This window comes from Aphelocoma coerulescens, chromosome 2 (assembly GCF_041296385.1).
Source record: "Aphelocoma coerulescens isolate FSJ_1873_10779 chromosome 2, UR_Acoe_1.0, whole genome shotgun sequence".
NCBI lineage: Eukaryota > Metazoa > Chordata > Aves > Passeriformes > Corvidae > Aphelocoma > Aphelocoma coerulescens.
Window position 1 is genome coordinate 56,375,231 of NC_091015.1, and position 26,228 is coordinate 56,401,458.

Below are 26,228 nucleotides of genomic sequence, written 5' to 3' on the forward strand. Positions count from 1 at the left end.
CATTATTTTGTCTTTATTTGTAAAAGTTGTATAAAATGCCTTTCAAAATTGGTCTGGTGAAACAGGGAGGCTTTTCCAATGCTGACCAGGTTTCTGTATAGGAATAACATAGCAAGACACAGATACACAGCAAAGCAACCAAGCCAGCCAGCCAGGAAGGGCTGCCAACACAGCACTGACACCATGAAACTGTGCAGTGACGTGAGCTCACCGCTGCTCACCACTGCTGTCCACACACTCTATCACAGAACTTCAGTATCACAACTCAGTAACCAGCCTCTTCACAGTGAAAAACAAAAATTCAGGAAAATTTACAAAAGCTACACTTCAAAATTTGAAACACTTTTACAAAGGAGGAATGACATGTCTGATGCCAAAAACAGAAGCTGACAGCTTCGCCTATTGCTACATACTGATCCTGACCACTTCCAGACTCCAAACTTTGCACCAGGCAAATCCGCTTCTAGAATAATGAAGAATGGAAGTTTAATGGCACCTACTGCTTTGCAAAAAAGGTGATGCAGGTCTTCAAATAAAGCAAAAAGGCCTGTAGCAGTGTTTAGGGTTACAGAGTGGTAAAAGAGTCAGGCCTGTAGGCATGGCATTTTGTGGCAAAAGAGTGACTGGCACAGCCTCCTGGTTTTGAGGACACATTATGGGTGTGCATTTAGATTATAAGATGCTACTACTGTGGGAGGAGGAAAACCACTTTGCTTATGTAGAAGTCATGGGAGAAAGGCAGGGATCTCTCCTGTCAGAATAAAATCAGTCCAAAATTGTTCCTTTCTTCAAGGACCGTCCCTTTTGCATACCCCAGGGTCAGCAAAGTGAGCCAGATTTTTCCATGGTGTAGTTCAAATGATCTCTGCCCAGTTTACTCCAAAGACAGCTTTTGACTGTAATCCTTGGCTTGACTTCAGTCACATGTGGCTTTCTTGCTGTTTCTGGCAAAGGAGCCAAAACCTGGAGCATGTGTGTGCATGACTGACTGCAAATGGTTCCTGTCAGGCTGCTGCAACACCGTGTGTACTCTGCACAGCTCTAAAACAAAGCTGGGCAGGCGAAGTCACCAGTGATCAAACTAGACAGCCTGAAGGAGGGAAGGAGAGAAAACAGCATACAGAGGCTGAAAGGCTTTCAGCTCCTGAACAATACTGACAACACAAAATTAAGGCTGCTGCAAGCAGTTCTCAGTCCCTGCCTTGAAAATAACTAAATTTAGTAAATTATGCTTGTTGAATGCATTTTCTTTTTTGCAGCAGTCAGCCAGCCACTGCAAACAACCTGCAATAGTATCTGAAAGGCAGCTGCTTTTATGGGATTATTCATAAACCTTCAGACTTCTTAGCCAACCATCAGTTTTTCCTCACAGATTTTCCTATGGATCAGAAAATGTGTTCTCAAAGATTTTACTGTAATGTCTGGTAATGTCCTGGGTGTAAGACAAGGTTCCATTTGTTTCATTAAAGAACAGGATAAAGGGAGGGGGGATACTGTGGCTCAGGTCCATGCAAACATGGCGTGAAGGAAACCTTGGCTCCATCTACTCACCTTATCCTATGCCAGGCCTGTTACCAGTGGGCAAAGCAGCAGGGTAAGAAGGGGCAGCAGCCCTGTCCAAAGGCTCCCACTAGTTCCTGCCCAGCCTCTCCAACCACAGCTGCTTCCCAGGAGTTCAGAGGAGCCCTAGTAAAATGCTGTCTACTAAAACAAAACCCTTTGTCAGAATACTTAAATACTTTGCCTCAACAATTCCATAATACTCCAGAATCAGAAAATGTAGTTTATGTAGTAAGTCCTCCTGCATCATCTAAGTTATTCATCATGTGACTAGAAAAAGCTCCTTGCTGTAAGGACCTTTCTCTCCTTTGTCTTGGATATAGCACCAGCAGTTAGAACAGAGGTAAAGTTGCTTCAGAGTGGTGCAGCACTTCTGTTGGAACACAGGAATAGGGCACTTGAGAGTCTTCTTCTCTCCCCCAGTCACATCTTGTTTCTGAAACGAGCTCTGCAAGCTCAAGCTTGCTGTAGTGTGGGGGTACTGCTCAAAAATGTGACCTGGTCCTCTGTAGGCTCAGGCAACCCAACGAAGAAGTGAGCGTTGCCTGCTGTGCTGGATCATGGCCCTGTGTTCCTGAATTTATTTTGAACCATAGGTCATGAAATCACAGTTTTGCTCAATCCTCCTTCCAAAACACTGCCATGCTGAATTTCCTAGACAGACTATGCTTGCTCTCAAAGGAGGGAGGCTATTCCCAGAATTCAGCTTCCTGAAACATGTACTATACACATAAAGATGTGGAACGGTGTAATTCATGGGAATGAAGGGGAAAGCTTTGCTACCTTTTTACAGTCATTAAAACAGCAACCCCTACCTTTTTTTCTCTTTTTTTAAATGATAATTCTCTCCTTAAAAAAAAACCCTGAAACTTTTTGTAACATTATGGACTTTGATCCTGTGGCACAAAGACCTGCTTCTGTGCACTGTTTTTAAACTTTCTGTTTTCATTGCAATGATGACTAAATGGGAAAGTTATGCAGACAGCAATGCAGCATAATCTACCCCAGTTCTATTGCTATGAACCGTGACAGCTATAACCAAAGATAAGGCAAACAAAAGTGAACTAAGGGGGAATTTCTCCTCTGTCCCCTTTCCTCCAGCTCTGAACCTGGGTGGGAAAAGGCAATATATTACAAGAGACAGCACTCAGCACTATACCAAGCATACAAAACAGAGTAGATGATTGGACAGATCACTGCAGAGGAATTTCTAAGCCAAATTTTACAAAAATGCACAATCCCTTTTAAAAATAATCAGTATACAATCACAATGCAGAAGGACATAAAGGGGCTTTTTCTGAATTCCACATATTCTGGCCACTCTTCCCTCCCATCTCTCCTAAGTCCCTTTTTGCAAGCTCTGGGAAGTCCAGTTCTACATCGTTGCACAGTAAGTGAATAGTGGTCTAATACTGTTAATTTATGAGATCCTGGAGCTCCTCATCAGTCAGCTCATTGACTTCCATGATCTTTTTCAAGTGTTCCATGTACCGGGCATGGTCTTGCAAGAAGTGTGGCACCCTCATGTTCTCAATCACAGCTAATCCTTTCAGGCGATCCACATCCTCATAGGAGATCTGTAAGGAAGGACATGGGTCAATTTAGCAGTACAGTCCCGTTGCTTCTCTGCTGCTGCTATAAATTCTCTCCTGTAAACGAGAAAATATTTCAGAGCAGGGGAATTTAAAATCTTGGAGAAGCCTTTCAAAACATGAGCAACTGTCTGCTTCAGTGAAAGATGCAAAAAAAGTGTAATTTTAGCAAATGCCTTCGTAATTCCTGATTGTGCTTTTGATTCCATCAGTAAACAGACTTGTAGGAATGTGAATGAGAATCATCTACAGCAGCTGCAGGAATAGAGAGGGAAAGAATGGAGCACATGTAAGTCCTGGAATGTCTTCTCAACAAGGCAGAAAGATTTACACGAGAATAGAAACAACACTGTGCAAAAGACTAAGGAACTAGAAAGGGAGTGCAGGATAGGCATGGCACAGGAAGCAGACTTTGGGAAATGCATAGTGCCAGCTGACTTGAACTCTGCTGTTTCCTTTTCACTAGTAAATGTGCTTATACGCAGCTAAATGAAAATGCATCTCTAGTAACTAACTACATGAACAATACATAAGCATCCCAATTTTAGGGTTTTTTTGTTTTCCCCATTCAGTAGCAGGCTGGAGACTGGGTTTGCGTCATGGCACCAGAGCCCTCTGGGAATGGGTGCCAAACTCTCATTTTCCAGCTATTACAGGACCTGATAGCTTTTTTCCCTAAGGAAAATGGATATTTTTATCTTCATAGTCTTATGATTCTAAAAGCTAGGACTTCTAATTGCAGTAGCTCATGCTCATGAATGATAGTCCAGAAAGGATGAATGCTTTGGCTCGGCACAAGCTGCCATGGAAGCACAGAGCAGGACTCCTTGGGCAGCTGTCCAGTGTGATGAAATTTGTGTGGTTGTCACTTTGTCTCCAAGCTGTGTGTTCTGGGCACCCTGCAGACAGCAGCATATGCACTGGCAAAGCCCACCAGCCTCGCTGTGCTTACTAACTGGCATGTTCTATTTCTTCACAGGAGGTTTGTGCCAGGTGGCTTGAGTGGAGCCTGCTCCTTCCAACCTTTTTGACCCATGTTTATTCTAAGGAGCTGAGCTCTGCATAGTCTGGGTTCCCTGGAAACAGCCTGCCCTCTTGGCAGGTGATGGTTTCTATTCAGCAGCATTTAAAGTGCACATGAAGGATTCACCAATGTGCAAGGGGCATGGAAGGGCTTTCTGGAAAGACAGGACAGTGTAATCCAGATGCTAAACCTGATCCATAGAGACAAGTGCATATCTCAGCGATGATAATTGGAGCAAAGTCCACAAAGAAAATCAATTTGCATCTGCGTACACAAGTGTGCTTTTCTAGTTGCAAGGACAAGATGCACCCAATTAAGAAACAAACATACACCTATGCCCAGGCTTATTCAAGTCACTAAGCTACTGCTGTTTGAAATCACGTGGCATTACACCTAATTAACTTACTTAGAAGTGGATACAGAGGAGCTATACAAAACCAAATCATCTCCTTTCAGTCTGGAGACATAGGACCACATGCAATTAAATTCTACCTCTTTTCCTCCCTAAAGAAAGAAAAAGGATCCTTCCCCCCTCATATTTATGTTCAGAGGTTTCTGTTCCCGCTGCAAACAAGAAACATGTATCTGTAATTTGAGGTATGGTTTCAATGGGATGCATTTCCCCAGTCCTTGCAATTGGTAAACAATGACCAAAGTTGACATCCTGAGGAGATCAAAAACATAATCTCATCCTATTGTGGAAATGGATTGTCTTCTTTACCACATGTAATTAGTCACTGCACTAGATAAAAAATTCTGAGGCTAAAACAGGCTTACTTGTGCTCTTTGTAATGTGCTCATATGTTACTTGGGAAACACAATAGTGGGTGGTATTGTGCTGCTTTTACTTTTTAAAACTACGGTAATTGTGCTATACTGAAGTGCACCCAATATTTGCATTCTGTTTCTCTTCAGTATTACTTGCATGCAGTCACCACATGGATGTTCTGCAGTGCTTCCCGCATTTGATTATTTCCTGCGAAGTTTTAGAACTGCTCCTTTTAAGAAGCATCTTTTATCACATTTCAAGTGTTTTCCTTAGTCACTTCTAGGTAGGTTGAACAGCTTGTATGTATCCACACCACACTCAGCTACGCTGTAAGTAATGTCAGAAGCAACAGGAAGGCATGACCTGGAGGATGTGCCAGCTAAGCTTAATAGTCCCTTTGGAACAACCTGATCCTCCTATTCCACCCTAAAAAAACAAATAAATCCCCCATTTAAAGTGGTGATAAACCACTAGGCTGGATCCCAGTGCAAGTTTTATACTTGTCTCTTTCATGAGACTATACAGAGATATTGGAGCGGGCCCAGTGAAGGGTCACTAAGATGATTAAGGCACTGGAGCATCTCTCCTGTGAGGAAAGGCTGAGAGAGCTGGAACTGTTTAGCCTGGAGAAAAGAAAGCTCATGGGAATGTTGTCAGTGTGTAAAAACACCTGATGGCATGGGAATGGGGCTCTTCTCACCAGCACATACTGACAGGGCAAGAGGCAATGGGCTCCAGTTAAAATGTGCAAAATTCCATCTGAACAAAAAACACTTTTCTACAGTGAGGGTGGAAAAACACTGGCACAGGCCACACAGAGAGATGGTGGAGTCACCATCAGTGGAGATATTCAAAGCCCAGATGGACATGGTCCAGGGCAAACTGCTCTAGCTGACACTGCTTAAGCATGGAAGTTGGACTGGATGATGCTGAGGGGTCTCTACAGACCTCAGCTAATCTGTGATGCTGAGAGCTGACATTGTTCTGATACACAAATTTCCAGCTTGACTACAGATGTCTGAAGCAAAAACATTCAGAATACATTTTAAGATCCCTTGATTTTAGAAGTTGTAAAGTCAAACACTTATAAATTATCATACTGCTAGAAATAAATTGCTTGTAGACCCCCTAATGTGGGAGCCATGCAATGTGGATCATAGTGCAATCTGTAATTTTATGAGGAATGACTTAGTATGTTTTTCAAGTGGCCTGACAATCCTGCAGACTCCCTGAAGAGAGACAAGCATAAAGCAGCAAAGGAACAGTGTGTGTGTGGAGTTAAGCAAGCTTAAAGCAAAAGGAAACTTCAGAGAGAAAGTTGCAGACTTATTTGACAGTATGATTTTATTTTCAAAGCTTCCTGACTTGGTTCAGTTACCTAAATAGCTCTTGCTTATCAATAAGGATGTTTCTGACAGTAAAGGGAAAACTTAAATGCAGACCAAAACCCTCTATCATAATATGCCACTTCCCTTTATCACCCATTGATTGCTAAGTAGGCAGAAATGTTGGTATACCAGCTCTAAATTCAAGCTCACTGTCAATTTGGCTCCCTGTTTATGTGAGTATGAATCCTGCTTTATGAACTGTGAAAGCTTAGCAACCCAAGGATTTGGTTCAGGAAGTGTGACAAAATTTCTGCACTTCTTAGGATGATTTGGAGAATAAACAAGCCATGACAGTTAGAATGGACCGAAAATAGGTTCTGTGAATGTAGAAATACCATTATTCTGGGGAAAAAACCCCTCATTTTTGAAAAACACCTGCCATCAGTGAGAGAACTTTGAGATGAAATACTCTTTGTGGTGAAAGGGGATGCATTAATGTCAAATGGTTCATTTTGTTTTCTGCTAGGACCACCGCCTTATCTAGTACCTGTCTTGTTTGGCCAAGGCAGTCTGTTGTGCTTCAAGTCAGGTAGTAACCCATAAAGGGAGGAAAGTCTGAGAAATATGACCATAAATCTTAATCTGATAAGTGAAGAATGAGGACAAGCTGGTAGAACTTTTTAGGACTTCAAAATACTTGCAACTTGCACAATGTAATTGAAGGTGCTATACAGAGCAGAGAATTCTAGATCAAAGTAAAACCAAGCACAATGACTCATAGGTTGTTACAGGCAGGCTTGCTGAAATAATAAAACTGTACCCTTGGGAATAATGAGTTCAGTCACCTTTCCAAGAGCTGTCAGAAGATGGAAATCAATGGACTCCCTGTATCTCAGGATTCGGAGGATGCCATCCAAGTACACCTGGTCCTTATTGAAACAGCCTGAAAGGAATGGAGATACATTGCACTCTATCAGTGTTTGGTCAAGGCATGTTCTCAGAAGCCATTAAGAGCAGAACAATTTTATTTTTAAAAACTAGATATTTATATCCCTGACTTTGAAAACCTTTCCAAAAACTATCTAGAAGGCAAAACCCACTAGCCAGTAAAAGAAACCAAACACAGAAGATAGTGCTTGTGAATAACCACAGGCAACATTACATCTGTAGAAAGCAGATCAAACTGTGAATATGGATTTTTTCAAAGTTTTGCATTTACATTCCACTTCCACTAAAAAAAAAAAAAAAAAATCCTTTACTGACTCAGCTTGAAGGTCTCACTCATGAGCATTTTCAGCCTTATTTTCCTGAGACCCCATTTCAGAAAGTGTGCAGTCTCATTTCTCCCTTTGGCAAAGGTTTTACTGTGTGATATGATTAAGGAGCTCTGTGTGTGTTCTGAAAGCCTCCCTGAAGTACAGAACCAGAGAAGACAAACAGGGAACTCACCTGGTTGTGAAGTGTCAGTCCACCCTCTCTTGGCCCGTACACAGTAATCCCACCTAGTATTGGGGTCCTTGACAAATTTCCCCACGTCCTGGAAAAGCTGACTGAAGGACATTTGGCTGGCCTGGTACACTGTGTAGTAGAGCAGGGCAGCTCTCCAAAGAAAAGGGTCTTTGCGGAACAGGACGCTGTGAATGCTCGCTAGCCCCTCTTCTGTAGGGTTGATTGGTTTTAACCCGTGTTTTCTACGACCATTCCGGTTGCACCAAGGCTGGCTGTTGTTGTTAAAACCCCGAAAGTAGTGAGTTCCTGAAAAAAAAAAAAATAAAAGGAATTTGGCACCTAGAACAGTAGCATCTAATGATTAACAAAAAAATATAAAATATATAAGGAGATACCCATTTCAGAACACTGAGCTGGCAGGACTGGGCACTGGGGAAAGTGACAACTTTAGCCTTGTCTACAACAGAGAATTTTGTCAGAGATATATACACCATGCAAATATTCACCTGCTGACTGCAAGTGAAATTCCTGAAAATGCCTAAGGAATGCAACTATCAGGAGAACCTGACTTTCTAAATCTGTGGAAAGGAATTTTCAGAAGTGTCTTACAAGCTGAATTGTCTCTGGCATAGGATAGGCATAGTAGGGAACAGAAGGAAGGAAAAGCAAAGTCAAAGGGCAGAAATGTTGCCTACTGAAGGTGATTAAACAGCACTACTGCAGCCTTGGAAGATGCTGTGTCCCTCACAATGGGATTAACAGTGGTTCTAGGCAATTGCAAGGCTTATTCTTCAATTAATATTCAGGCACTAGCCAAGTTTATCCATTTTTTACGTATTTCATTAAAACAGATGCACTGAAAAATTTGTAGAAATTTTCCACAGGGCTGGGCCAGCCTTGTGTAATGCAAAACCAAAGCAATTTTACACCAGTTTAGTGATCACTGGATAAATTCTTCATACCTAAAGCATGCCTACATTTGCAAGCAGTGCAGCGTGACAGGAGCAGGTTTGCAAAGTGACATGGCTGGAGCCAAAGTTGAATGGTCACACTATTTTTGTTTCCTCTTTTGTTTTTTTTTTAACTCCAGAGTAGTTAAAAAAAAAAATTGCTCTTATGAGCAAAATGTCCCTGAGCAGTGACAGCACAGAAGGTATGTCCTGGAGTAGAACCTCTGGGCTAGCATCATCTGAAAGGATTACTATTTGCTTGCTCTAAGATTCCTTTGGCATGGGAACCTCAGTGCAGTAAGTGGGACTAGCTGGTAGGCTTACTTCAAAAGCTTGCTCTGACCTAAAATGCTAATGTACATGAACCCTAGGAATCCTTTTACTGCATGCTGCAGTAATAAAAAGGTTTCTCCTTCCCTTTAGCACACCTCCAGCACGAGTTCTTTGGATAGGGATGCTCCCTCTTTCTGTATCTGTCCAGTGCCTGGCCCATCACTGTGAAATAAGTAACAATGCATGCAAGTACTCCCCTTTGCCTGCAGAAGGGATGTCATGCTCATACCAATTTCGTGTCTCAGCATCCCCTCCAGCCAGTGCTCTCGCGCAGTGGAGACATTGATAGTGAGAGTGGGGCGGCCGTTCACCACGGTCATGGAGGCTCGCGACAGCAGGTCCTCCGTGAGATGGACCACAATCTGAAGAGGAGAGAGTTCAGGCAGAGCTGAAGGAGCTCTCTTCTCGCTCCTGTTCCTGCTTTTTCCTCTGACACTTCCATTATTTCACTTCTCTTTGGTCCCTTGCCCTCCATAACTCTGTCTTGTGATCAGCAATCACTTGAGGGACTCTGCTGGCTGAGTTTATCCTACTCACCTGTGCTACAGACAGAACCTCAGACCTCAGTGGGGTGAGTGAGGGTGAAGCCAGACCACCATGAGACTGAAAAATTTAATACGGCAACACTGGCTAGACTCAGAGGGCAGGGAGCAACTGCATGCAGAATAAATTAGAGAAAATTACAGGTTTTGAACTGGGTTGAATTATCTTTGCATTACTGAGAACAGAAAAATACCAGGTAAGCACACATGAATTGACTAGGCATCTATATAATTAGCTGTCTGAAACCATTTCAGTTGCAATTTTAAAGCCACTCGAATGAGACGGGGAAGCACTGTGTACTTTTTTCCTGTTACATGATGCAGACTTAGTAAGATTATTGAAATACTGGTATTGTTTTGTTCTATACAACAATATAGCACTTGCTTTCCTGTTCTCTCTTGGAAAATTGGTAATCAAAACAACAACTGGGAGAGAAGGAAACTAATGCATATTGATATATTTTATCTTCAAAAAGCCTTTTTAAACAAGTGACTGAGAGGGAAAAGTAAAACTCTCTTTCTTGAATATTAAGCACCCTCTTCATGTAAAGCCTAAAGAAACAGTACTGCTCAGTAGAGTACAAGGGAGAGTATTTAAAAGAAAGATCACTTTTTTTAGATCCAAAAAAAAGGACCCAGGGATCAAAGGTATGAATACAACACTTCCCTGTATTCAAAACTGACCATTCAGCTTTAAGTTCAATAGCAAACGGTCAGTCCCCTAAAACTTGTATTTAAGAGGCAAGAAAAATAGGTAAATCTCAAAGCATTTAAAGGGCAGGTGCCACTTAGCTTTATTAAGACCTCTTCTGCTGGAGAGAGTATTTTCATATTTTAGACTATCCTGTATTAACCCTATTTTCACAGAAAAAAAAAGCATTTCATTAAGAAGGACATGGACTGCTGGATGAGGGTGTAGGATCCAGCTTCCATGAAGTCAAACCAAGCCAAAAATGAAGAGGGAGATAGAAGCACAGGAAACATAGAAGCACACCAAACATAGAAATTTTTTTCTGCTTGCTCTAAACTGTAATTTATTAATCCCACTCTTAGAAACACAGGTAAAGTCTGGTTATCAAGTATCAAATCATAGTCTTGCAAAAATGTGTGATGAGTTTAGCAGTTTCTCCTAATAATATTATGTTTACCAATTAAACCTAGTTTCTGGGAAATTAATTTTTATTTCATGATTCCAGACTCCTCTTGCTTACTGCCAGTGATCTCATCCAAGTCTTTGACTGTGTCATCTGGTGATTTCATTTGGATCAATCCCTTTTTTATACATTCAATTTCATCTGACTTTTCCAAGCAATGCCATGTAACTTCATCAAACTGGTCTTTTAAAATCCTGAATATAGAAAATAAGATTTTATCACAGGGATCTAAAAAATTAGATGGTTAAAGCCAGCAAAAAACAGCACTCGAACTCAACAAGCCAACCTCTTTCAGACATTTTTTTTCACTTATGTCACTTTCATTTGTGTTGCTTCTTATAAATCACTCCCTCGGGCTGCTGCTTATTTTTTTTGGCCTTAACTCTTTCCTTTGGTGTAAATAATTTGATACAGGAGAACGGATGGCAGAACTGATGAATAAATGGAAATGTGCTGGTCTCCAAGTAGCTGAAAAAAGGAGGGAAGGAAGGGTGTCGTTCTCGGGTACTCCCAAAAGAAGCGAATTTAAGAACAAGCATATATGAATCAGGAAACAGGCTCAGAGAGATGACTGAAGCATTCACAATGAATTTGTGTCGTTTCAATTGTTCAAACATTAGACTGGGCATAGCCATGAGAAAAGTATGATGTAAGGAAAATTCTTGGAATTATGGAGGAAAGGCCTCCCAGAGGGTCTCTTGGGTCCATCCATGTGTAGTGTCTAAGGTCTACATAAGTGTTTCTTCCCTGATGCAGTGCATGCCTTACCTCACCAAGACAGCCTTCTTTCACCATGTACTTCCTGACGTGATTCCAGATGCGACTTTTGGTCAGCAAGCTGCCTCCAGTGGCCTGTTCAAATTTTTCGTAGCTTCCATATTTCTGCAATGTCCGCTTCATAATATTAATGGACTACGAAATGAAAAAGCACAGCAAATAACACACTAAGATCCCCATATCAGACTGGCATGTGTATTCTTTCTCTCCTCTCAATCTTTTTTTTTTTTTCAGTTTCAAATCCATCTTTTCTTAACTCATTGGCAGTCACTATCAGGCTGTACTCATTTAATACATGCTGACACACTCTGCAATGAATTTATACCATCTTCAGATGTACATTAATGCCAAAGTACTGAAAAAAGGTTCTGATCAACTCATCTTAGACCCACATATACCAGAGTGATGATTAGATGATTATCAGTCTAGTGAAATAGTACCAATTTTCTCTTTAATTTTGGCAATGTTGCACAACTGCCTTGTAAAACAGACATAACAGGTCTCCAGGACATTTGCAGTTTGACATCATGTTTCTTTTTATGTTTTTCCAAAGAATTTGAAAAAGATCAACTATTACTGTCATCTTGCTCAATTTCTTGGCATTTTCTAATTTAGGAACATGATTCATGAACCACGATTAAGCAGATGTGTAACAATATTTTTAACGATAATACTTCTACCAAAAATGTCTCCTTACAATGTAACCTTTGTACTGTGGGTGTCTGTGTCAGAAAGGAGGAGAAAGAGCAGGAACCTTATTTACAGAACTTTCATTTAAACCACAGTAATTCTTTATAACTCCCCAAAATGAAGGCCTATTTCATGAAATAAATAGAGTGGTATCAATGATTCTCTTATGTATTGCTGCTAGAAGAAGTCCCTAATAGGTGCAAAGCTCAGCATGATGCCCATAACCTAAATATTCCTACCCCTTTCCCAGGAATTTTATCCTCAGCCAGCAGCCTGAACAATTCATGATAACAGTTCTTTAGTTTCCTTTGCCAGGTGCCAGATCCTTAAGATATTTATGTTACCTACTAGTTGTTTGGTATATCAGGTTTCTATGAACAAATAAATAACTTTATTTGTTCATTCTGGAAAAAGTCATCTCTCAATCAATCTTCTAGCATGAAATTTGTCTTCACAACTTGCTGATATTAAATTTCCATTAAGTCTATAACATTAAACACTAAGTACCCACTCAAATTCGAGGATGCCTAAGTTCATTTGAAATAAAATCCCAGAGGACTCTCCTATCTTAGCTGGCGTGCAGGTGTTTTCTAAAACCATCTCATCACAAAAAACAGTGAGAAAACAAGCACTGAGCACACATCAAACCTCCTGCTTGGCTGTCTGTAGCAGCAAACTCCCTGGAGTGGAGACCCAAGTTCTATCTCTTCCTGCCTGCCTGTAGGCACCTTCCTGGGCTGTTCAGGATTTCCCTAAAATGCTGTGAGACACTTGAATCAACAGCACAATACAAATAGCAGGTTTTCAGACATAGGACCTCCTGAAAAAGTACATACCCACTCTGGCCTCTCCTATCTCAACCTGATAGAGTTCACAGCTTCAAGGGGAAACTTCTTTATGTGCCATGCTAGGTAACCCATATCCTGGCATTCCAACCACATGCAGATAGGTGTTGCAAGTTTGAACTGCTGCATACTGAGAAAGTCATTAAGTTTAAGCCTCCTCATTGCTGAACAGATATTCAGAAATTACTAAGAAGGGTGCTCACCCCTATCACTTTCCCTCTTGACTCTGTTTCAAGTGAAACAGAAAAAAGTCCCAAAAATTCTTTCCAAGTGGGCAGGTGTGGCTCTGGAAGCACTGAAACAACAGGGAGAGCCATCTCTCACACACAAATCTCTGGGGACTGGCAGATGGCCCTGGCACTGAGAGGAGCCCCATCCCCAGTGACGTTCCTGGTGTTGACGCTTATTGCCACAACCATCCCAGCTGGGAGTGGTCCCTGGGGGGAAAAGATTTGGGAAATGTTTGGTTTCCAGGCACTGACTACAACACCAAGCCCTTAATCTGGGGTTCTGCACCTGTCTCCAAGGTGAGATGACTCAGTCAGGTGTTGCAAGAACTTGATGGGAAAGGGGAAAATCCAGACCAGCATGCCAGCTGCTGCCTAGTGCAGCATCCAACTGTGAGCTTATTTTCCAGCCTCCAGGCCAGCAGAACACTGGTACTGCTGCAGTTCCTAAAGCTAAACAGGAAACTCTTCAGCAACAGGTAAAAAAATGGAAGAAAAGAAGAACTATGTGGCTGTACCAGGTTACAGGTTAGGAGTAATAATTCCTGTTCTTTTCAATCTTACCTAAAGGTCTGCCTATCCCTCTGATCACTACTAAAGAGTGCCAAAAGAAGTAGCAGCCCCAAGACAAGCCCCCCTGCACAGCAAACTCCCCTGATGCTCAAGAAAGCAATAACACAGAAGCACTAACAAGAACAAGGCAAGCCTGTTTAATTGACTGGTTTAGGTTATGGTGGTGCTGGCTTTTTAAAACAAATTATTTACAGCCAAGCAGGTCTCTGAATCCCAAGTCACCCATGGTCAGCAACACAGCTCAGTTACTTGAGAATTATTGTAGAAATATGTACTGATGAGACTTCTCCTGAGTAGTGTGAGGCAAGCAAGTCAGAGAAGGGGCTCAGTGACCTAGGAGTCAGCCCCCTATTTCAGTCAGCTCATACATTCAGAAGCTGCTCTGCTGCAAAAGGGTTTCAGTCTCTGCTGAGATTTGTAAGACAGACAAGGTAGATGCACACCATTGCTCTTCTTCCTGCATAACTTATCTGCTTGGGGGGGAAGAAGTATCCAGGGTGCATCATTAGGTAAGAAGAACACTAAGAAGTACAAGACTGAGCTTGTTAGTTTAATCAACAGCCATAAAATGGTGGCTGTTTGGGTCAAGAGGAATGAAGGGAGGAAGATAAGTGCAGATTTTTGAGGCTAGTTCACTCAGGCTGTAGTATTTCGAGTTTTATTCAGTGTTTGTAGGGGCTTTTCTTTTGCATGCTTGTTCTTAGTGGTATAAAGATCACTTTCAAGTAATTTAGAGCTGGTAGAAATATTTTTAATTAAAAATTTTTCAATTACTTTGTAAAGAATTAAAAGTTAATACGCACTGGGATTTTGTACAAGACTGTGTTCTGAAACCCATCTTCCTACTGTGGTACCATGAGAAGTGATCTATAGTCTCCTCTAGGGGAAGAGAGAAGTTTGTGTCAGACCCTGAGAACTTATGCCACTTGGATGGCCTGATATGCTTTGTGTTATGTATTAGCACACCTTATCTATAAATATTGGTTAAGAAGGGAATTTGTTGCTAGTGGAGAATGAAGTGGTTTACAATTAAGTGCTTTTTACAGACAGTGTCACGTTCTTGAATCTTCCACATGCCTAAGCTGTGACATCACTTGGACACAGTAAGGGATTACTCAGTGTTGAATCCCATGTTGTTTAGCCCTCCAGCTCCACCTAAATTTCTTCCCAACATCTGATAAATTTGCTAATTGTAGGCTACTTGTATTAATGCCTTAAAAGGTGTCACACAAACACCTGCAATGTGGCATAACTAGTTAATTTATTAAGCCAAAACTGCTATACTCTTATGAGTACAAGGGAAGAGGATGTATAACTCTTTCATGGGGGGATCACTCATTCCACAAAATGGTTGGGGTTTTTTTGTTGGTTTTTTTTTAACATATGTAGAAATAGAATTCTTGCTGCCTTGTACAATTCAAAGAAACAGGTTACCTAAAATTGCAACTTGCTGATTTTGGTTCAGCAAATTGCAACTGCTAAGTTCATCTGGTCTGCAAACACTGGGAACAATTACTTCTAAGCAACTATTGCCAGCTCTAGCATCTGAGTAAAAATAACAAACACTGAGTGTTAAGAAACTTAAGTTAAGTGAAGGACAAGTAGTTTGAGCCAGAAAACTTCTAGAGCACACAGTTGCTGCAGTGACCTTGAAACACGGTGGTAAGAGAATTAACTTCTCTAATATCAGATACGTTTAATCAATGTGAAAAGTGCAAATCTGCATACTACTTTCTATTCTCAAGTTTATTTCCCTAAAGGCACATATTGTGTGACTCATGAAAAACCTTATTATGAAGAAAATATCACAAAGTAGAAAGAGAGAAACAAACAGAGCAAAGTACGAGAAGAAAGACACTAAAATTAGCATTTTTCAAATGTATGAATAACTCAAAAATGTTTTCTCTATGTCTGTGAAAAGTCAATCAATAAAAGTGTTGGACTGTGCCCAAGGTTTAAAAGCTTTGAGTTAAGCAGAGGCATGGGGTAAAGTGGGTGCTCACAAGCCTGTGTGTTCCCCACTGCAGCATTGCTGAGTTAGTGGTTTGCAAACCCTCAGTGCTCTTTGCCTTTAAAAAAATAAATAAATGGGGCAGAGTGTGGTTTGTCTTCCAGACATATTTCAGTAACACTATATTAACCAATTTCACAGACATGCACAAATGCAGAAAGGGTAATAAGTAAACACAATCTGTTTTAATGTCCTAGCAGGCTATGCACAGCTGTGGGTAAAAATATTTTTGACATGACTGAAAAATTCTCTAAAATTCTGAAATGTCAGGTTTTGAGCTCATTTCACTTAAGCGTCCTAAAAGCCCCCCATAAAAATGGTGGGCTCAGTCAGTAAGAGCTGGGTTTACAGCTTTTTACTCATAAAAGAGCAACCATCAGTTGCCATGAGCATCTTTTGTAGAAAAAAATAGGAATAATTCTGTTCACAGATACCAAGGCTTTCTAAAATAAGTGGAGCAATAAACAGAAGCCAAAAATGTTTCAAAAAAACCCCAACAAAACTGAATTGATCCTTTTTGTAGCAAAAAAGATGACTACACACAGTAGTGGTTTTTTTACTGCAGACCCAGCTCTTGATACTGTGAGTACTCTTTTTGCAACTGCAGTCATCCTTTCTGAACTTAACTTCCTTTAAGATACCTACGTGTTTCTTCTGACAAGTAAAATCCTTGTGGAAAAAAAATAGAAATGAAGAAAAAGCAAGTGCTCCTACAATACTTGCTGATTAAAATTTTGATTAATGCTGCTTTTTCTGGATAGTAAATTTGCATGAAATTAAATTCAAATTTGCGTGGAGATGAAAATTTCTAAAGCTAGTTGTAGATAAAAGAGAGAGAGTGACACCTGCTGGGCTTGGAGCTGTGCTAAAGCTGCTGGTTTGGGCATTTTTAAGTGCAAGACATTTTTGTTTGGCATTTTTAGGAGCTGAACTTTGAACACATGCTTTTCTAGTGACTCAAACTAAATCTTGTGAAACAATTTATATTTTCCTTGTTAATTGTCAGAAATACCATACTTCATTGAATATTAAATCCTTTATTGCCTTTTAAAAAGTTGTTACAAAGCCTTTATTTTTCCCATGCTTTTTATGGACAGGAAAAAAGGTAGAGTTACAAATCAGAATAATAGTGAGGAATCATTCATTATTAAAATATTCAGTATTTAGGCTTAGGGGTTTTTGTTAAAAGAAGGGTAAACCAAAGACAGCCTTGCTCCAGAAAATCATCATGCATAAAAGGACTTTTAAGGCTCCACTAGCCCACACTGAAAGGGATCATGTGTATTAAATTTGGCTTGTCAAATAAGTAGCTGTTGATTTGCTGTCATCTATGTTGCTAATATTGCTAAAAAAATCAAAGGAAAGCCTATTAAAAAGCTCTAGCCAAGGAGCAGTTTTATTTGATGTCATTACAATTTAGTTCGTTGTTTAGAAGTATGGAAGAATATTTTAAGAATAGAACAGCTGTTCTCTTTTCTCATAAAGAAAATAAATTTTTAATGAAAACCCAGAAACTGAGTTGTTAAAATATACAGATATTTTCAATGTGAAAATGGAGAGTATCAATACAATGAGGTAATGGGCAATAACACTTCTGTGCATTCTTGGATTTAGAAAAAGAAAAAAAGTCAGTCTGTTCACAAGTCAGGGATCAGTTCTTAAAATCCCTAGTCCTTTTAATTCACATATCTTTTCTGCCAGGAATTTTAGTTTTAAGTGAAATATTCATATCACAAAGAAGTGAAACTCATGTAAAGGCAGGATGTCTTCCCAAGTTAAGTACCACTTGAAAACATGAGAGTCTCTGTTTAGAAAAGCTTGTCAAACTTAAATAAGATCTAAACCATTCTAAAATAAAAAATCCTCTAAACCATTTAAAAATAGCAAAAGGGGGAAGAATACTGCTTCTGCTACTGTATAGATAAGCACTGGGTTTTGTCACTTAGGTCAAAGTTGAAAGTAAGGCTTTTGTCACTGTTGAGGTTTTTTTGTAACTCAGACAGGAAGCCAAGGCAGTTACACAGAATGGGAATGTCTGTAGCTACATTATCAGTATGGCTGCATGTTGCGAAAAACCAAAATTGTCTTCTTAAATTTACCTCTCTCTGGAATGGAATTTGGCTGTTGCTTGATTGAGTCTAATGTATATTCAAATACCCTTTCAAAGTTGATTAAAACAAGGAACGTCAACATATGCTTATTCAATAATGATGACCTCAAATAATTGCTATCCCCTCCCAATCCCTGTGTCACCTAGAGGATTGGCAGGATTTCTGTGCTGCCTTATTCCTCTGCCTGTTTAGGCAATGTATTTTTCCTGTACTGGACTCTGCTTCATTGCCTAAAAAGCTTTCTTGACTTAAATTATGCTTCATGTAAACCCATTTAGAAGGAACCATGCCTTTGAAATCCTGTAAATTTTAGGAAAGCTTTAATTTTTTAATAAAAAAGATTTTATTTCAGTTCTACCAGTGCATTCTCATCTTTGATGCATTTTTAAAACAGCAGGGGAGAATGATAAGGAGGAACTACTTGCTGTAAACAAAGCCAAATATCATGTAGGTGTAGGAAAAAAATAATCAGTGGAAAAGGAGGGAGAAAAAGAAGTAACTATACCTGCTTAAGAAATCTGTCAGATGCATGGCTGTGCTTAGCTAACACATTTGGCAGAGCAGGGTTTTCATACTGAAATTGAGGATTGTACGTGAAATCTGAGTTGAAAAATTTAACCTTCTCTTTCTCCACATTGGAGGGCTTGATTGCAGTCAGTAAGCAGAGCTTTTGGCCAGAGGCATCGCCTTCCTTCCCATGGCTTTTTGAGGACTGGGATTGCTTTGGCTTTGTCAGGTTAGAATGCTTTTTAGTTCTACTTCTGGGCCGCGGGGGCAGCCCCGCGGCGCTCCCTGCGGCCGAGGCGCCGCCGGCAAACCTGACGCTGGTGGCCACGGGGCCAGTGACGAGGATGGGCGGCTGCCGGCTGGGGCAGCACCACCCGCCGCCCAGCAAGGGCAGCGGCACCTTGATCCTGCGGTGCTCGCTGCCCCGCGAGCTGGACGAACACCGGGTGGTTTTCCTGTGTTTCTTGTGGTGGGCGGATGACTGCTTTTGTGTGTGGTGCTTCTTCTCCTCTTTGCTCTGCAGAAGGACGTTGTAGCTACTGGTTCCTGTTGTGAAAATGTCCTTAAGGATCCCAGAAGGTGGATGCTGGAGGCTGTTTTCATTATTAATGTTCAGCTTATGAACTTCCAGACTCAGGAGTGATTTCCTAGAAAGCTCTGTCTTAGGCCAGTGAAGTTTTTCTGCATTTAGGGGGAAAAAAGAAAAATAAAATGAGGACAAACTTGATTTTCACAGTGATACTAATCTTAAGGACTCAAAACTGCAACATAACATGAACTGAAACTGAAACTGAAACACAACATGTCTTAACTGCAGTCACATTACACTAATCTTGACTTCTAGGCATAGGGGAGAACTGAGTGTGTATATCACTTTTGAACAACTAGACAGGGACTGGTAAGGTCCATCTATACAAATATTTTATGCTTGCATCTCCATGCACAACTACATTGCTGGCAGCTAAGAACTAAGTTGTTTTAAAAAAGACTCTGCAGGGCTTCAGGAACATTTACTGCTACATTAGCAAATGTATAGTTTTGAGCTGATTGATCTTTATCATGGACGGAAGGCTTTCTGTATGCATAAAGAATAACTTAAAACATGGGAAACTGTATAGGAGCATGTGAGCAGTGTTTACAGTGAAGTCCCACAGGGATCTGTGCTGCAATACGAGCAGTCTGGTGTGATCCCATCTGCAAAATCTGATTCACAGAATTTACTCTCAGAAAAGGGTGGGAACATTGGAAAGGGCCAGCCACAGTGAACAATTTACAACAGCGTATGGATAGTAGTATATGTTTCAAAGACTTCGGTTTCACGTGTTCAGTCTTAAAACGGACAGTAAGCTGTATTTGAAGAGGAGAGAGAAGAGAGATCAGCTAGTTACACTCCTGAAAAGCCTTAAGACAACACTGGTTATTTCATCTAATCAAAGTTGTTCTACAATAACTGCTGGCTTTAAAAAAAACACTTTAGAAGAAACACTGTTAAACTAAACTGAATGCAAGAAGCAAACAAAGTTTCTTTAATGAGTGAACCCTCCTTTCTTGCTCTGACCCCCGGCATAGCGTTCGGGGGAGACTGGTCCCTGGTGCAGAGCAACTGCACGGAAAAGTCATTGAGGATTAAAACTGCATTTAACATTTGTACTGGCTTGTCAGAGAGAAGTGACCTCGCTTCGCTGGTTCTAACCATCCCCTCCTCTTGACAACCAGTTCCTCCTAGAACAGTAGGTGAGCTGAGACTACAGGTACAAATAAATCGTGCCACCGATAAATGTTTCCTATTTCTGTACCTAAAACAAAAGGATTTGCGGAAGAGGAGATGTGGCTGGAGCATGATTAAAGCCTGCAGAAGGCATTTGAGCATCATCCCACAGTTATACACAGCTGAGGAGTAATTGCTTTACATACAGTAATTATACTCTGAATGGAACACTAGCAAGAGATCATTAAAATGTCTCCAAGGCAGGGAAAAAATCCACAGTGGCTTAATTCCAGCTTTATTTTCACAGTAAAATTAGGTTTTGCTCCCAACATAAGCGCTATGCCAACGCATTCCATGCTGTTGGACCTCTGTCAGTTCCATATCAACCTGTGTTCTTCAGTTCTCCTGAACACCCTGTCCTAAAAACAGACCAGAGGTCCTATTTGTATGAACGTATGAAGGGTGATCTGCAGCCTGAGTGTTTCCTCCACTGGAAAGAAGAGAGATAGAAGCATTAGATTATTCTCTTTCACTAAAGCTTGTGTATCCTGTGGAAACTCAGTTTTCTTCCATGGTAAGTTTGTGAATCCCCTTTCTGTGCTTGGCACAGAACGTGCTCCTTGGCATTCCTGTTCAAATTCTGTCAGATCATTCTCATCACATACATGACAACCTGCCTACATGGCTTATCTTGCTTTCCCATGAGCTGTCGTGGTGAGAAACCACAGCTCCCCATGACAAGGAGAACAACATCAAACTAAATACATAAGAGAGATACATTTTTTGGACAGCAGAATAGGATGACCACTCTCATATTTCTTGGCAAGTATTTGAGATTGACTTCAGACTTGTATCAACTATTACAGTATGTGAATCCTTACTTTTAAGAAGGGTAAATGAAAACTAAGGTTTCCAGAATGTCTGAACACATATTCAATTTCTGAGCACATGACTTTGCTTAGGTAGACAAAATTGAAATTGGAAATTACACAGCTACTTCTTAAAATATAGACAAAGAAATAACATCACACTAGAGGCATTAACACTTCACCTTCTCCAACACAACCTTCTCCAACTAATCAACTCTTAAAAGCCACAAAGAATATAGAAGCCTTAAATCGCTGCTATAATGGAATAATTTGAACTAATACCACACATGTATCTATGAAGTGACAAATAGAAAAGAAAAAAATGGAAACTGAATTCAAGGAAACAACTCAAAATGATCTTAAACCACCTATTCCCTCCCCCAATGCTTGTGTCAATCTAATACCAAAAACTCATGACAGCAAGCTGTCAGAGCTAAGAGGTACAGTTGGCCAGTAATAAATGCATTTATATGTAGACAATTGCTGAACGTCGTAAGTCAGAATTCTCCTGGAAGTGTCACAAATGGTGGTGGAGTGCTGAACACGCACTGGCAGGTTTCACATGCACATGGCTGGTATCAAAAATAGTTGTCCCCAATCTGTAGTTACTTTACGAGCGCAATCTTGTAGCAAAGTGATTTTTCAGCTGCCAAACTAAGTGTGGCTGTCCTTAATTTTCTTCTGACTAAAGGATACCATTCCATGCCTATTTGTGCTGGAAACCTAGAATCAATAGGTAATCCAGCAAATCTGAAATATTAGATAACAAAGCAGTTTTCACAGAAGTCATATAACTGCTGTTCTAAAATTTTGTAAAAGTCTTCTGAATATCATTATGAAATAAATTAGAAAATAATATTTGAGACTGTCAAACTATGTTGCAAAGCACCAAATTTAAAGTTCTTTCTCTAGAACATTTGTTTAAGGTATAACATATTTTAAACTCACATCTGTAAATCAGACAGCATCAACCAAACTAGGAATATACTGTCTTCTAGCAAACTTGACTTACTATATCCAAGAGTTTCCAATTATTAGCAATGCCTGGTGATTGAAAAAGAGGTCTAATATTCTGAATATAAAACAAATTCATTGCACAGCCTTCCTCCTGAAAAGCTGCTTCAGTATTTCAAAAAGTACTGAGATATCATGCTGCTAAAAAGTAGCCAGTTGTAATGGATTATCAACTCAGATTAATTGCTTGGATTGCTTAGCAGAGATTTCCAGCTTTTAAATTCTGGATACCATTGGACAGATGACTGGAGATTACTTCTAAAAGATATGAAAAAGGCAAACTGAAAACCACCATGCTATGATGTAATGCTATCCTCCATACCAGGATACAGATATCACGCTACAGATCCCATAGGTTTTACCTTTTGTATCTCATCCACGGGTGTTACACATGTTCTGAGAAGTACAAATCTGAATTTGCTGACTTTACTTATTTCTGGTTTTGCAGTAGAAAACTGTCAAAGAACGTATGTCCAGGGCTCCAGTTACCTTTGAGAACTTCCCCCATGTAATTTATGTACAAAGATTCTTTTCATTGTTCTTGCCTCCAGACGCTCAACAGTCACAAAGCCACAAGTCCTTCAGCAATTAAAAAAAACCTGAAAAACCACAACAAAACTAATACAGTCTCTTCCTAAAAGATTCTCCATCATGTTTACTTCCATTTATTTATATCTTGCTCCTTTCTGCAACAACACATTAATAAAAACATGGTCCTAGAGACATAGGTGAAGTATTACATGAAACAATCTGCCACATTTGCAGCGCAAGGTGATGTAGACATAAGCAAGGAGGGGACAGAAGGGCTGCTTGTCCCCCTTTTGTCACAAAAAGGGTTAAAGAACAGGAAACCCTCCTGTTAATGGCAATTTGGTCTGTCTTGGGCCAAGAGGGGCTCTACCCCTCTTTAGAGCCACGGTGTTCAGCTCCTGCTATCCCATAAGGTGGGCTGGCAGGGCAACCACCCCTGTGAGTCTAAAGAATCTCACAAGACAGCAGGTTGTGCCCTAGCCAAAATCCTATCATTGTCAAGATATCAGTTGGAGCTGGCAGTACTGGACTTACTCCATCCTGCAGACACAAGTGTACTACATGTCACAGAACAATTCAAAATACCACAGCCTTGATTTTGCAAAAAGAGGAGTTTTACCTGTAACTTCCATTTATATACAGGTAGCTATTCCAGTGACACAGCAGTACTGGAAAAGGGATGGAGTCCAAAACTGCTAACAGAGAATACGTGGGAACCACAGATCTCATTACGATTCTGCACTAATGAAACACTTTCCATGTATAAATGGCATCCCAGTCACTAGCCTTGAACCTTGCACTACTGCAGACACTGCCTAATCTTGTCAGAGATTATTTGTTAGAAAAAATGTTAGATTTTATGTTATATTCAGGAGCCAGATTATTGGTCTCCATCCTTTAGAAACTGATGGATTGAGCTAATAAGTCAATAATATGCATGGTAAAGTCCCAGTGTATGCATTTTTCTAGACTTTGGAGAGTGTTGTATAAATACCTTCCTCTAGGCTACAGGGCAGCAACTATCCAAGCAGCTTCCTTAAATACCTGTTCCATAGGTGGAATGAGGTTAATGACAGGTATTTGTGGGCACAAATCTCTCTGTCTGGCTAGCCTTACTCTAAACTAGCAGACAGCTCCTGCAGTTTCCGAGCAGCTGTCACTCAGGTTATATATGCACAATGAACAAATCCTTTCCAAACTGCACGTGTGACTAAGGAGCTTAGCAAACATTTTCATGGAGGAGTTTCTCCTATCCTAGGAATGTAATGGTCTGAGCCACTACTTTTGTTTTTCAGATTACCATTACCATGCTAGAATATGGTTGAGTTTCTTTTTGCTCAAAATCAGAAATTATTTCAAGGCTGACTTGAATTTTCAAATTTATAAGAAGGCAAATAATGTATGTGATCTATCTACAAGCAATAGTTAAGTCTGAAACTGAGAGATGAGAAAGAACTACACAGATGTGACAAGTAAGATTCCTCCTTTGACACACTGTGCAAAGGTACAATTACATTACAAAGAAATAATTATCTCCAATATTCAGAAAATTAGAATAGATTCACAACACCCTGTAGTTTATGAGCTCTAGACTGTATGGTTTGTGTGTGCAGAGGGCTATAGAAAGAATAGTCTGAAAAAAAAGCAGGCAACATAAACCTGTAATGTTCCACTGCCTCTCAAACACTACAGGCTTGTATTTGTGGCATAAAAGAATCTGACCAGAATCCTATACTCTATTTCCTCACCACTGCAAACACCTTCAAAGTTTAAAAACACTCCAGTTTTGAACAGAAGCTGTCAGGCAACCTGAACTAGAATGCACTGGAAGCTCTGTCTATAATGATTGAAAATGGTTTAACAGTAGAATTAGGCAATGAGTTTCGTAAAAACACTGACATTGAGTTACTTTCTATTTTCACAAACATCTTAGTTATTAACTGGAACTTGTATATTGGGAACTTTTACATTTAACCTAAGACTTTTTTTTCCCAAAAAAATATCCACCTATTTACTTTCCACCTTTAAAGGTGTTATCTGTCATTCAGCTTTTAATTCTGAGCTTCAAAACCAAGGGCAGGTTTCAGCTATCAGCCAACTTGTATATCTGATTCATTAGCTGCTGGGGTTTGTAAGTAGCTCTGGACTTATAGGACTGATTGGCAGTTGGAATTTTCTTCTTTAAAATGACAATGCTATTTGAGATGGACTCTTTCTACCTTAAAAAAAAAAAAAAGTATGGACTGACTTGTGAGCAGCTTCCTGCATGTTTGCTTCTACTGTACTGAAATACAGTATTATGTAACTGACTCCAAATTCGGGTCCTTCAAATTAAATTACATGGGCACAGTAATAATCAGTAAAAGTGAAGACTTGGCTCTAATGAAATCAAGCAACAAACTCCCACTGATTTAATAAACTCAGGATATAATCACAGAACACTGATTTATAGGCAGACTTGCACAGGATGAAACTCTCATCCAAGCAGATCTCTGGCTTGTTCTACTGCAGCACAGGTGCAGTCAGGAATATTTGATGGAGGGATATGGACTCAAAATAACTATCTTTCATGAAATCTCATCCTTTAAGATTGCAGTAGCTATTGCACATCTCCAAGGAGGCTCCGATCAATCCCATGAACTGTATTTCTGTTTCCATTATCAGAAGTAACAGTCTAGTCATATCCATGCCCAGATGGAACAGCATATCAATTATGCAGAGAAAGAGTAGCTGTAAGAGATCTTAGTTATGATTGCAAGGGTACTGAATGAGGGCACACTAAGACACCTCCAGCAGATTGCTTGTAGATAGATTTCCCCATGGCAAAGTAACATTGGCTTGAGCAGCTGAAGTAATGACACATGAAAGGATGTCAAATTTAAACAAGGAGAACATCTGTTTTCAAGCAGCAACTGTATTGTAGGTTTTCCTGCATTCCACATGTACACAGCACGGAGGACAGCGGTTCTGTGTGGCACCAAATACCTGTCCATACATATCATTGTTATATAGTCATAATACAGGTTTTTATACACGCATACTGTAAGGATTTGTTAACTTCTCTGAGGACACAACAACGGGTAGAGCCAAAGCGTATAAGACACCAGATATAATCAGCAATAGTTTTGTTAGCATTCTTCCTTGCATGGTCTGTCCCTCGCTCCGGCGGAGCGGGTGTCACCTCCGCACTCCCCAGTGTCCCGCGGCAGGGTCTGGACCAGCAGGTAACACGCTCACTCCTTATATTCACCGGGGGGTCTCCCGCTCCTGGAGCCAGGCAGGTGTGGAGCCCCTGCCCTCGTCCCCAGGGACCAGGGGACACCCCACCGACACCCGCGGCGCCGCTCGGGCGGTGCTTCCCCGCTCGGCAGGGAAGAGCTGGCGGCCCGCCGGCTGCCCCGGGCGCGGCGGGGACCGCGCCTCCCCCGCTGCCGGTACTCACCGGTGACACAGATGGACTCCAGCATGGTGCTCCGCCGGGCAGCGCCGTCGCTCTGCCCCGCCGGCTGCCCCCTGCGCGGCGGGCTCCTGGGCGGGGAGCCCTGAGGGGAGGCGGCAGGGAGGCAGCGCCCGGCGCCGCGGGATGTACCCGCGTCGCCGCCTCGGCGGATCCGGGGAGCGCGGCTGGCCCCGGGCCGGCAGGCGGGAGCCGCGCCGGCAGAGC

General features: G+C 40.9%; 1 protein-coding gene across 2 annotated transcripts; it reads right to left on the bottom strand.

The window, feature by feature from the left end:
- On the bottom strand, positions 1–26,228 carry MATCAP2 (microtubule associated tyrosine carboxypeptidase 2). Of its 2 annotated transcripts, none has more exons than XM_069007614.1 (7): positions 26,007–26,228; positions 18,441–19,123; positions 11,470–11,613; positions 9,235–9,367; positions 7,723–8,028; positions 7,119–7,216; positions 1–3,137 (listed from the first exon to the last, which is right to left on the bottom strand). In XM_069007614.1, the coding sequence occupies exons 1-7, from the start codon at positions 26,029–26,031 to the stop codon at positions 2,976–2,978; spliced, it is 1,551 nt and encodes a 516-aa protein (XP_068863715.1). In that variant the 5' UTR covers positions 26,032–26,228; the 3' UTR covers positions 1–2,975. The 2 variants fall into 2 exon arrangements, with proteins under 2 accessions (XP_068863715.1, XP_068863716.1); XM_069007615.1 differs by lacking the exon at positions 26,007–26,228 and adding an exon at positions 22,523–22,627.

Coding starts and splice junctions, on each gene's coding strand:
- MATCAP2 (XM_069007614.1), bottom strand. CDS start 26,031: ATGCTGGAGTCCATCTGTGTCACCG. Junction 8,029..9,234: donor GATGCTGAGACACGAAATTG/GTATGAGCATGA, acceptor TTTTTTTTTCAG/GAACTCACTACTTTCGGGGT. Junction 3,138..7,118: donor TTCTGACAGCTCTTGGAAAG/GTGACTGAACTC, acceptor CCTTCCTTACAG/ATCTCCTATGAGGATGTGGA.